The sequence below is a fragment of the Syngnathus floridae genome, chromosome 22 (assembly GCF_059516105.1).
Source record: "Syngnathus floridae isolate MCC-2025c chromosome 22, RoL_Sflo_1.0, whole genome shotgun sequence".
NCBI lineage: Eukaryota > Metazoa > Chordata > Actinopteri > Syngnathiformes > Syngnathidae > Syngnathus > Syngnathus floridae.
In genome coordinates this window covers 806,018-818,247 of record NC_142434.1, presented here as the reverse complement: position 1 = coordinate 818,247, position 12,230 = coordinate 806,018, and the positions used below count along the sequence as shown (strand labels likewise).

At 45.9% G+C, this 12,230-nt stretch overlaps 1 protein-coding gene and 1 long non-coding RNA gene across 5 annotated transcripts in view; one reads left to right on the top strand and one right to left on the bottom strand.

Moving 5' to 3' along the window:
• The window catches only part of LOC148379034 (uncharacterized), a 30,500-nt gene extending 19,350 nt beyond the window's left edge, over nucleotides 1-11,150 (bottom strand). The window contains exons 1-2 of the long non-coding RNA XR_015855472.1: nucleotides 11,030-11,150; nucleotides 10,833-10,915 (exon numbers count right to left, since the gene is read on the bottom strand). This is a non-coding gene — a long non-coding RNA (uncharacterized LOC148379034). The remainder of the gene's footprint in view (nucleotides 1-10,832; nucleotides 10,916-11,029) is intronic.
• The window catches only part of chrm2a (cholinergic receptor, muscarinic 2a), a 30,072-nt gene extending 17,845 nt beyond the window's left edge, over nucleotides 1-12,227 (top strand). For all 4 annotated transcript variants that reach the window (XM_088367471.1, XM_088367470.1, XM_088367468.1 and 1 more), the window contains one exon: nucleotides 7,479-12,227. In XM_088367471.1, the coding sequence (XP_088223597.1) occupies nucleotides 7,522-9,018 (1,497 nt within the window). In that variant the 5' untranslated portion in view covers nucleotides 7,479-7,521 and the 3' untranslated portion in view covers nucleotides 9,019-12,227. The remainder of the gene's footprint in view (nucleotides 1-7,478) is intronic.
• The last annotated feature ends 3 nt before the right edge of the window (nucleotides 12,228-12,230 follow it).

The window sequence follows — 12,230 nt, the reverse complement described above, 5'->3', positions numbered from 1 at the left end:
TCAATTACACTATTTGTCGAGGGTTAAGGAACAGGACCAAAAGCAAAACTTTGCGAATAATAGATCACCACTCAATGCTTTGAGGCCTTGAGATACAAGTGCACTGACTTAAGAGAATTTTTTGTTTTACTTGTTAAGTCGAAAAAAGTCTACTTTACTCATACATGCACAAGTACATAGACAATAAAACTCCCAGGTATACAATCTTTATCCTCTGCCAAAAATAGCAAATACTACAGCGCAATACAGAGTTACTTAGTATGGGTCAGGTATTTTCTAGCTGGTAGGTCTCCTACCATGTTTACATCCTTGTAATGCACAACTGCTGCTTCAGTTCCATCACCAACGGCCTCCGAGTTAACGCATCCGTTCAGAAGAAAAAGTCTTTAAGCTTGTTCTGATGTGGTGGTGGTCGGGGTATCATCGAGCCCAGCGCAAGTTTTCCGTAAAGGACATAAGACTTGCAGAAGATGATCTTGGCTATAAACTGGGTCAAACGCTGGGCCTTTTCCATGGATTTTGCCTTTAGGGCAGATGACATCAAAATTTGCCAATTAGGAAAATCAAAAACGACAGCGAGCTTCCCTGGGCTGAGGGGCGCTTGGCCGCAGGCAATTTGTTGACGCCGCCGTCAAGACCAACGCACCGCTGTTGCTCGGGCAAACGCTAATTAGTAGTCTAGAATGAGGAGAATTGGCGGTCCGGCAGTATTCCCACCTCAAAGAATAAAGCTGTCAAGCAGCAACGTGAGGGACAGCGACAGGGAGGATGGTTGACGATGTCGTTATTAAACAGCTGTGGTTTTTTCCCCCTCGTGTTTCCACAGTAACAATTCAAAAGGTGCTTTTGTTTGAATGCAGCTTGTGTTTTTAGGATTTGGCTTTATAAAGCAGAAATGATTGTCAATCCATGGATGGAGGGCCAACACCAGGAATATTGTCTCTTCTCCATTTGGCCAAATCCCGAATCCAGTCATTTGCAACCACTGTGCAGCAAGTTAATTTGCCCAGAGAGATCCTCAAAAGCCATGTCCATTAAGATCAAATCCATTGACATGGTGCCTGAAGCTCTGTCACGTCGAGAGTTCAGATAGTGGTGAAGTAACATCTGGTATCCTCCCGTTAGCTACTAATGATGTTGCTAATGTTGATGAGAGGTGCTCCGGGGTAAAAGTGGTTACGAAGGTTTCACGTCGGGGCCACCTTGGTTGGTGTAGCGCTATATCGTCCATCTGTCTTCTTGTTCTTTGTCATCTTCCACTCCGGTTTGCTGTTTGGTTCACCCTGCGAGGGTGCAAGGACTGGTCGCCAGACAACCTCGAGATGTCACACTGAGACGAGCATGAGGCAGGAAATGAAAGCGATGGCCATCTTCAGCCGCGGAGATATAATTCCAGATTTGCGTTCATTTCCTAGCGCTGCCCCCCCCCTCCCCCCCTCCCACCCTCCATCCTTGTCTCAAGGGTACCTGGCCACAGGGGGGACGGGTTTTAACAGATGCCTGCCAAGATACAACATAAATATTTAGACAGTGCACTAGGAATACTCCTGCCTCCCCATCAACAACCTCCAGTGTGTTGTTGTCCATGCCCAAGGGCTTTGTATTGCCTTCAGAATGGTGGGCCGTATATTTGCCGGGGAGGAGGCCACCCCCGGGGAGCGAGGCTATTTCTTCTTTCTTTTTTGGCTTCTCTCCACTCAAAGGTACACTGTCTGGATAATGTCTCATTGAGTGTACAGTGAGCTATAAGACAACACCAAGGTCAGAGAATTCCGTCTTCAGCGGTGCTTCTGTGGAAAGTCGGTCCGAGGAAATAAAACCTAATGAGAGGAGCTCACTCCTGGCTGACAGGTGGGCTCTAAATCTAAAGAAAATGTTGGCAAAAGGTTCCCGGGCCCAACTGAATTCTCCATATTTGGTCAGGCTGGTAGTTCACTTCCTGGGTTTTATGACCAAACGAAAAAATATGAGACCAGAAGAAGCTTGTTCCCTTCGTGGTTGACCTGTGGGCTGTCTCCAAATTGAAAATATGCACCATAAAGTTTCCCTGGGCATAACGTACCGAAATCTCCACATTTGGTCACTCTGGTAGTTGCACTGCTGGGTTTTATGTCGGCGGAAAAAAATAGGTAACATGAAGCTTGTTCCTAGATGACAGATGCTCCTTGACTACACGGGGGCTTCCAAGTCTTGAAAATGTACAAAAAAGGCCATTTCAATAGTCCCAATTCTGTCCTTCAAAAGGTTTGTCGGTGTCACTTTTTGTATTCACTATCAAAATACGATTCCGGGAGGATGGCATTTAACGCGGACAAACAAGCTGTGATCATGCGATCAAAATAAATGACTCAGATGTACCCATGGGAATCCGCAGGGGGGCCGGCCCGTGTGTCAAAAGAGCACACACCGCAAACTGGTTGGGGAATTCAGTGAACATCCTGCAATGTTCCAAGAATCATAGTCCTAAAAAATGTTCCCTCTATCAATGCTTTTGATATTGTGGCTGCTTTTCACCATCTGTGAAAAAGACCCCTCCGGAAAAATATAGAATCGTTTGAAAACAAAGGGACAAAAAGCTGCTGCTGCTGATGATGATGATGAAGACAGGGCCATCTTGCATGTGTAATTTAAAAATGTAATCTCGCAGTAATAATTTACTGAGGAATCCTCTGCTGATTTGCCTTTAATTAGCACATTTCCATACATCGAAAGATAATAGCTTCTCCAGAGAAGAGGCGTGAGGGCTTATGTTGCCTCACCTGCAGCAATTTGCTTCCACTTCACATCAGCGGGGAGCTTTAGCGTCTTATTAAAGTTGATCAGATATCAGCGAGACACGGCAGCTGTTAATAGCAATCCTCTGGCTACAAATGAACTTTTTCCAAGTCGTGGCTCGAGAGACGTCGCCTCTTTCGGTTGTTGGTCCAAGCCACTTCTTGTTCCACCATGAGCCCCTGCTGGGGTATTGGCTGTTGACAAGAGTCTTCCAGATTCTTCTGTCCACCCCCTTTGTTTCAGACTGGCTTCAGGTGATTCAAAGCTTGTTAGTGTCTATTCAAGGTGAGGCCATTCCAGAGGGACGCACCAACAGAAAAGGCTTGATGGCACTAGCGCTAAAATATACTTTTTAATTCGCCAGCATGAGAAATGAAACGTAATCCACTCCGACAGTGACATCATTAGACATGCTATGTTGTTAAACACATAATGGCCAAAATTCTGTGGATGCATTTACTACTATTGTGCAAATGCAAAATTCCTAAACCGTCAAAAGATGCCTTCGATGACTGCTGACAGGCATCCTTTGTTTCCGCTCCAGCGAACTCAGAGGAAATGGATCCTCCGCTACGCTGGGAACGCCGTCATAATGCATCCGCATAATGTGTCTTCCTATCTTTGTTGCCCGTTACAATCATTTCCTAAGAAAGCCGTTAGCGCGCGCCCTTGCTAGATTAGATTGTACGTCGCCTCTGGGATTCACCTGTTTCTGCGGCTCCCGTGCATTCCGATGAGCAGGCTCATTACGTGGAGAGCCGGCCGAGAAGAGGCTCTGCGCTACTGTGTTGCTTTTGGGGTTTCAGCTGAAGCCGTTTTAAAGTGTTTGCTACACTCTTGTTTTGTTTTTGATCTGCAGCACACTAACAATAAGGTCACCATCTGTGGTGTGGTTATTAGAACTCCATTTTGGGGCATTGATGGCACTAGCAAATAAAACGAACTGGGTCAAACACACCCAAAAAGCAAAGGTCCATACTTCAGCGGCGTGGCTGCACAAAAGGTACTTGTTGACTTTTAACTGTTTGTTTAACAAGCCCTGGAAGTGTCTCCTCTTGACAGACTGGTGTCACTTTAAATATTCCTAATGGCAAGGCCTGGTTCCCCCGCAGCATGTGCCTTCCACGCCTTGCGAAGTATTGCTTCGGCTGGCTGGCTTGCACTCGCCCTCGATGGAAAGCTGGCACTCATTAAGATAGCGGCCGATAGCAGCGACAGAGAAAAGGCAGGCGCGGCGGCGGCGGCGATGGTGTGGGGGGTGATTTGTTCCACTTCATTGTTTCAGCGTTTGGCCAGCCATCCCCCACACGTCCTCTTGTGATTCACAGCAAAGCGATAAAGAAGCAAAGCAAACGTTGCCCTCGGACAGTTTGTGCTATTTACAGTCGTCCGTCTTGACTGCGGTGGGCCCACAGATGGGGGAACAAGCGAGGCAAAACACACCTTCTTCATCGCATAACAGGCAGCAGATGGTGACAAAGTGTCAGACGTGAGTGCGACGTGGCGCCGTCAATCCGTGTGGCCATCAGAGTCCGCATCAATGCACCCCGCACCAGCGCTGGAAATAAAGCTGACGGAATGTTAATCCTTGACCGACGGTCCGTCAAGTCGAGCCGCATTGTGACAGCACCCACTTAGGCGACGTTCTCGAAACCCGCCTCTCATTTATCCCCGTGCCGAGAGATTAGCGGAGGGATGATGCCACACCTGTCAGGATTTGATCCCCCACTTAAGTCCTGCTTCCGGGAGATATGTTTGACACCTTTGGCAAAAACCCATTTGGCAAACTTCGGCTCTTGAAATTAGATATTCGCTGATCTGTAATGCAACAATCGCCGACCTTAAAGAACCTTGCCTCCGATAGAAAACACACGCAAGCCTACTGGTGCCAAACATGATTAATCACACTTGCTAGGGTTGAATACTGTTCTGCAGTCAGTATAGAAATAGCTGCACAGGAGAAGTCCATTTTTTTAGCACAGAGGTTTAATCCAAAGACAAGTGGAGACCGTACGGTACAAAAAGGTGTATTTTTTTCTCCTGGAACAGAGTTTTGAAAAGGGTAAAGGTCCATTTGTGTACCCTTGATTGTAATACTCGCAGATTATAGTTTGCAGAGATCTTGCTGCTTTGATGTTGGGTAAATCGGGAGTGTACTTCTGTGACCAGAGCACAAATACTGCAGAGCTAATTGTGAGATTCGGAGGTATTGTCTGTCCTCTTTCCGGGGTTTCTCCCAAGCTTCAAAAGTCAAGTGTCAAGTATTTGCTGGAGCAGTAGGTTCCAAAAACAGGGAACAGGAAATGAGAAATCAGCTGCAACAACATTCGCTGTTTGGTTGACCAATCGCTCAAGCATCAGTGTGGATTTTCGTTGTATACATTGGCTCAAGGTTGACGTCTAGTCCATGGGCTGCCGGTGGTCCTTGAGAAATCCCAAGTCGGGGATGTCATCCGGCCAATGCTTTTCCCTATTTTCAACGTGGCTCTAAATATACGCTGCAAGTCTACGTTTCATTTTCAAGATTTTCCTTTATGAATCATTGGCTTTTCGGCTCTGGAATTTCAGTGAAATATATAGCAGACAAAAACAGTGATATTTGAGAAGCGAAATTAAGTTTATATGATATACAGAAAGTGTGCAAACAAAAGTAGGCATGTGAATAAATGCGGGCACCCCAACAGAAAAATGACATCAATATTTAGTCGATCCTCCTTTTGCAGAAATAACAGCCTTTTGTTTAGGAAATTATTGCACACGTACTGTAAATCATATAAACATTTCACTTCTCAAATATCACTGTGATTGTCTGCTATATGATATACTGAACTGAAATTGCTGAACAATCAATGATTTATAAAGGAAAATCATGAAAATGATCAGGGGTGCCCAAACCTTTGCGTTCGACTGTAGACTGCAAGTCTACGTCGACCCATCGATGTTGATTGGTTTTAACTGGTTTCCTCTTTCTTGATTTGTAAAAAGAGAAATCTTGAGAGCGTCCCGGACCCATGCCACATTCTCCATGTCCCAGCTGTGCAGCTGGAATCACAGCCTTGGCATTCCAGTCATGCACGTCAGCAAATGGCAAATAAACGCCGGCCTAGTCCTTGATGGAGAGCGCCGGCCAATGATGGAAATGCAAACGCTAGGGATGAGGGGAGTGGGGCGCAGGTGCCCCGGGGATTTATCTGGGATCCGCAGATGTAAAGTGTGAACTCAGAGGATGAGAGAAGCGTCCGTATGGGTGGTTTTAAATGCACAGCTGCCACGCTCACAAATCACATGGCGAGCTTGACGCAGGCATCAAGCGTGGCGCCACCTGTTGCGTGTCGCCAGCAAAATGCGCTGGCCCGCTAACGCGGCTTCAAATTAAAACGGCAAGGACGGCGTTGTCATCTCACTGCTTTCGCTCTCCGCTCACCTGTGTAAAGCACGGAAGGCAGGGGGTAAAGGTGGCTGCGAAAGGGCGAGCTTGGCCTTTTTGTGCTCCCCAAAGGCCATAAGCAATTTTCGGCTCTAGCGAGCAAACTGCAAATCAGAACAGGGAACAATACGGAAAGCTCATTTATTCGCACGGCGGCGTCCAGAAGGCTAATACCTGAGACAAAAGAAGCCATTTAGGCATCCGCGTGAGATATGTCGGCCTGAAAGGAGTCTGGCACAGGCATTATGTTCATCAGTCAAAGGGTGCGATCATTGGCGTCAGCGTTCTGATGAGGTTGCGCCGAACGCGCGGTAGGGGAGGCGAATGATTGATAGCTACGCTAAGATAAGTCATCGCAGATCTCCCCAGGCGACCGTTCACTCAGCATGCTGGAGTTGACGGCAAGGAAGAAAAAAAAAAAAACTTTCCATTTGGGCACCTCGGGGACATGCAGAGCGGTTGCAGCCAGTCAAAGAAAGAGGAGGGAGTGACAACGGCGACGCCAGATGGATTTGTTTGGACTCCTGTGCGAGTGTCCGAGCTCTCAGGTGCGTCAGGGCTTAGGTGGAGGACAAAGAGCAACCCCCGTTGGGACCGTGTTGCGACCATCTGCACTGCCGCTCTAATCCAGTGGGCGAGGAACAAGTGTGTCCCGTTTGTATAGCCGCGCTTAGCTGGCGTAAATCAGCGGCGTTAAACATTTTATGGGGATTAGGCCAGCTTAGCTCCATGCCCCAATGCCACCACTGGGGATTTCTGGCACTGCAGATAAGTGAATGTTCGCAACTGTCAACACAAACGCATCACAAACATCACTCATTTGAGTAATTACGGCCAATGAATTCTTTGAAATTTTTATTCAGCCGCTGAATCTAGTTTCACATGCCATTAAAACATTTGGTACCTGAAAAGACACAGGAGGTCCGGCATTTCGGGTAGACAGTGTAATTTAGGTTCATGATAACCATTTCTCTTTTTTTTTCCATTTCATTTTTATCGTTTTTTAATCAGTTCCAATTTTATGATCCATTTATTTTCTACCATTTAAATGTCATTTTTCCTGAGATCTGCAGGTGCCTTGACAGCACAATTTAAAAACACAACATAACAATGGAAAGCGTTGCCTCGACAATTGTTACCTCGGAAGTTATCAAACAGATGTTCAGGCAGCGTGTCAACTTAGTAGAATGTTAATGCGCTCAAGTGACAGCACTTTTCCTTTCAAACGGTATAAAGATCTTTTTCATCGCAAATTCTCTTTTGTGCTCCTCCGCAGGTTCCGTGCGAGTGGGAGGTGTCGATGAGCAGGTGCCGGTGCCATGGATGCACTGAATTTCAGCTATTGGAACGCCTCAGAAGGCAACGACACTGATGCGGCAGAGGAGCGCGAGGGCTCCTACAAGACTGTGGAGGTGGTCTTCATTGTGCTGGTGGCCGGTTCCCTCAGCCTGGTCACGGTGATTGGCAACATCCTGGTCATGCTTTCCATAAAGGTCAACAGGAACCTGCAGACTGTCAACAACTACTTCCTCTTCAGCTTGGCGTGCGCCGACCTCATTATTGGACTCTGCTCCATGAACTTGTACACAGTCTACATCGTCATCGGGTACTGGCCTCTGGGTCCGGTGGTTTGCGACTTGTGGCTGGCGCTGGACTACGTGGTCAGCAATGCGTCCGTCATGAATTTGCTCATCATAAGCTTTGACAGGTACTTCTGCGTCACTAAGCCACTCAGCTACCCTGTAAAAAGGACCACCAAGATGGCGGGCATGATGATCGCTGCTGCCTGGGTCCTGTCCTTTATCCTGTGGGCGCCAGCTATCCTCTTTTGGCAGTTCATCGTGGGCGGGCGGACAGTGCCAGAGAAGGAATGCTACATTCAGTTCTTCTCAAACGCAGCCGTCACTTTTGGCACCGCCATCGCCGCCTTTTACTTGCCCGTAATCATCATGATTCAGCTCTACTGGCAGATCTCCAGGGCGAGCAAGAGCCGCGTCAAGAAGGATAATCGCAAGCCATCGGGAGGAACCGCTGAGCCTTTGTCGCCCGCCAAGCGCAGGAACAAACCCAACAACAACAATATACCGGCCGAGAACACGGCAGCCTCCCAGAGCCAGAACACGGAGGACGGTGGCAACCAGCACGACGGCAGGATGCAGAACGGCAAAGCGCCTTCCTCCACCGCTGAGGCGGAAACCGAGGGTGACGACACCACAAGAGAGATCTGCGCGGCCGGCGAGGAAAAGGAGAGCTCCAATGACTCCACTTCAGGCAGCGCGGTCGCATCCAATGTGAAGGATGAGGATGCGCCGTCTTCGGCCGCCAATTCCGCCCCTGACCCCGGCCGTCCGCTACCCCGCCAGCGTGCCAAGGCGGGTGTCTCCAAGTTGACCTGCATCAAGATCAAGGCCAAATCCCCAAAGGGCGACTGCTACACGCCATCCAATGCCACGGTGGAGATTGTGCCGGCCTCAGAGCGGCAGAACCACGTGGCCCGCAAGATTGTGAAGATGACCAAGCAGCCGCCCGCCAAAAAGAAGAAGGCGGCCCCGTCGCGGGAAAAGAAGGTGACGCGCACCATCATGGCCATCCTAGTAGCCTTTGTGGCCACGTGGACACCTTACAACGTGATGGTGCTGATCAACACTTTTTGCTCCAGTTGCATCCCCAACACGGTGTGGACGCTAGGCTACTGGCTGTGCTACATCAACAGCACCATCAACCCAGCCTGTTACGCCCTGTGCAACGCCACCTTCAAAAAGACATTCAAGCACCTGCTGCTCTGTCAGTACAAGAACATTCGTTCTGCTCGGTAGACATTTCAGAGAGTTGCGTAGTGCAGATATTTTGTGTGAATGACCGTCCATTCTACCATTTCCCTCAAAAGGATATTTCTCCTTACAGAAGGCAAAAGCCCACGTGAACTCGGATGTCACCAGTATTTCACAAAACCTTCGACATCATTTGACCAAGGCAGAGCAGTTCAGAAAAAAAAAAAAACATAGCTCAAATGTCATTCAAAATAGATTTAATACAAATACAGACACTGTTAACATGATGACTGAGGAAATGGCTGACTCATTCAGGAAATCACAATAAATGTCTAAACATTGGTCAGGGTAGATGCAGGGTAAAAAGGCTGGCAGACTACAATCAGCTGTAAATGAGCCTGGCCTGGCATTGAGTGGTGACTAATATTTGAGTTTGGATTTTTAAGCTATGGTTGGTGGACACATTCTTATAACATTATTGAACCAAGAAGGTTTCGAGCTCTTAAGTTGGAGGTTTCTGACTTTTATATAAATAGGACAGAAATTGTTTATCAGGAGTGAAGTGGACAGCGAGCTGTACAACATTGACTTTTGTTAAATTACTCAAAGACGACGCAACAAAACATTTTATGAGAAAATGCTTCAAACCCGCTTACTTCAACCTTCTCGTACAAAAGTTAGTTCATTTGGAAAGAAATTGAAAGAATACTCTTGGGGTCTAACTGGCAGTGCAAGCCCACACACAAATGTTTGTCATCATTTCAAATTTAAGTTAGTGCTCGTCACTTGCGTTCTGCCATCCGAAAGCACTCCAGCACCTATTGTTTACAAACATTCTGAAATGTCCTACAAGCAATCGTAGCATCGCTAGCAAACAGGCTACATTTTAATGCTCCACAACGGGACAACAGGGCTGCCTGAATTTACAAACCTCACGCGTTTTAGGTTCAGCGACAACACTTGTAGATAACTGTACAAAGATCTCTTCATCAAAACCAAAAACTGGATTTTTTTTTGGGCTTGTTTAGTTAGCATTCTGCCGCCATAAAACTAGAATCCTTCTAAATTCTACTTGTAATGATTTTCTGCTCATCGCTTGAATTTTTTCCTTTAGAGTCCTTCAAAAACAACAACAGATCAATTTAAGCTGTTTTGAACAGAATAATTTTTGCTGATGCCAACTTATAACATATTTATTCGTGCTGTCACATTAGGAATCTCAGCAGCGTGTAACAGGTAGCTAAAGCTCAGAGCATATTAGTGTGAGGATCAATGTATGTGAGTGTGAGACGATTGCAAGTTTGTGAGTGTGCGTGTGCATGTGTGTGTCTGTATGTATGCTGATGTGTGGTTGTGGGCTCCAAGTGTGGAGTTAACTTTGGATCACACCTTCAACGGCTTGTGATTTTAAAAGGGCTACTTTTGCGTCTTTAATGTCATCATTCATATGAGCATCATGTTAGCATTTTGTGTACATACCTTCACAAAAAAACACTGATCAAGAGTGCGGCCACAGGTAAGAAATTAGCACATTAGCAATTTACTGTTCAAAATTGGCCCATTACACGCTCAGCTAGAGCGTGTGCATGCTCACTGGCGGAAGGAAGGGCAGCATTTTGTCTATTTATCTGCTTCAATGCTTTCTTGGACATACATGAAAAATACAGTGATACAGTACAGGGGGTCCTCGGTTTACGACGTTGATCCGTTCCTACGCGCGGCAACCGAATTTCGGTGTAAGTGTAGGTCGAAACAGTTATAAGATGAAACAGTACAGCAGTAATAAAAGATAAAACAATTCCTTACCTTTATTCTTGTGGTTGTGGTACAGCAATAAAAAAGAGAAAACAATTCCTTACCTTTATTCCTGTGGTTGGCTTGCACACTGCCGTTTCATCCACCGAAATGTCTGTTGGCGACGCCGCGCCAATTTGGCGTTCCCCTGTGAACATAACGAACAGAAAACGTGGCTAAGCTAACATGTATTTTCTGTTTATTTTCGGGAACGTGGTAAATTACACAAACGTAGTGACAAAAATAACATTAACACACTTACCAGGACAGAAATGTCGTCTTTTTTTCCTATGGTGGACAAACCACTTACGGTTTAACCGCCATGTTCATCGTCCCGCGATGTGGGTGGAAATTAGAAAGTACGTTTCCGGTTGTGTGCTGCCCTCTAGTGGCGTGGAAGACCTCCGTTGAAAGTCAATTAACTGAACAGCCATAAATCAAATAAAAATGAAAAAATATCTATACGTATTGACGATGAAATCGAGGAATAAATGATTTGGTTTTAGATCAATTAAAAAATAAGAAGAATAAAATAAAAACATGAATTGGGTTATTTGACATAGGCTGAAGGAACGTCGTCCATGTTTGCTTTGCCATTGTTCCAATCTGTACATCCAAGTGTGCCATTGGAAATTGCAGAATTTTATTTCACGTCACCACATCGATATCGTCGTGCCGTCAGAGCTAATCGGGCTCCTCTTCACACGGCTTTCGTCAAAGGGCTAGAATATTCCCATGTGGGAAGAAAAGTTGGGATGACGCAAAGACATTTTACAGACTGGACAGAAAATGGAAAATATCGTCAGATTGTACGGAGCAATTTCAAAGTGCCTTAGAGGGAATGATAAAATTGCTCTTTGTGTGCTTGAATACGAACGAGTGTGTTCGCTCTGAGCTACAGCTACTTTCATTTAACAGCTGCCACATTTGTGTCCATATTTGCAATGTGTGTGTGCGTGATCTCGATTCCAAATAGGCTTCCAAAGACCCCTGCATACACGCAACATTTCACACACATTCAGTTTACAAAACGTGCCGTTGCAAACTGTACAGAATCTTTGTGCGTTAAAATTATTATTATTTTTAGTCATATAATAATAATGTGCATTTCTGTGGGCATGATTTGCAATGTTGTGCAGGAGAATGCCAAAAGTGGACACAAAAAAAAAAACATTTGGCCCCACTGCCAGCTGCATTTTTTTGTTTGTAGATGTTTTTGTGTGTATTACTTGTGGGAAAAATAGTTGATGTAAATACAAATATATATAAATATATATGACATATATGTAAGAATTGGAAATGTACATAAGTGTGTTTCATAGCTTCCCGAATGCCTCGTCTTATAACACCCCCCCCCCCCCCCCCCTCTCCTGTACAGGAACAATGATATCGATGATTTTTCATGCATCTTAGTGGTTAAAAATTGTGCCATATTCTTTCAGGATGAAAATAAAAACAATAAA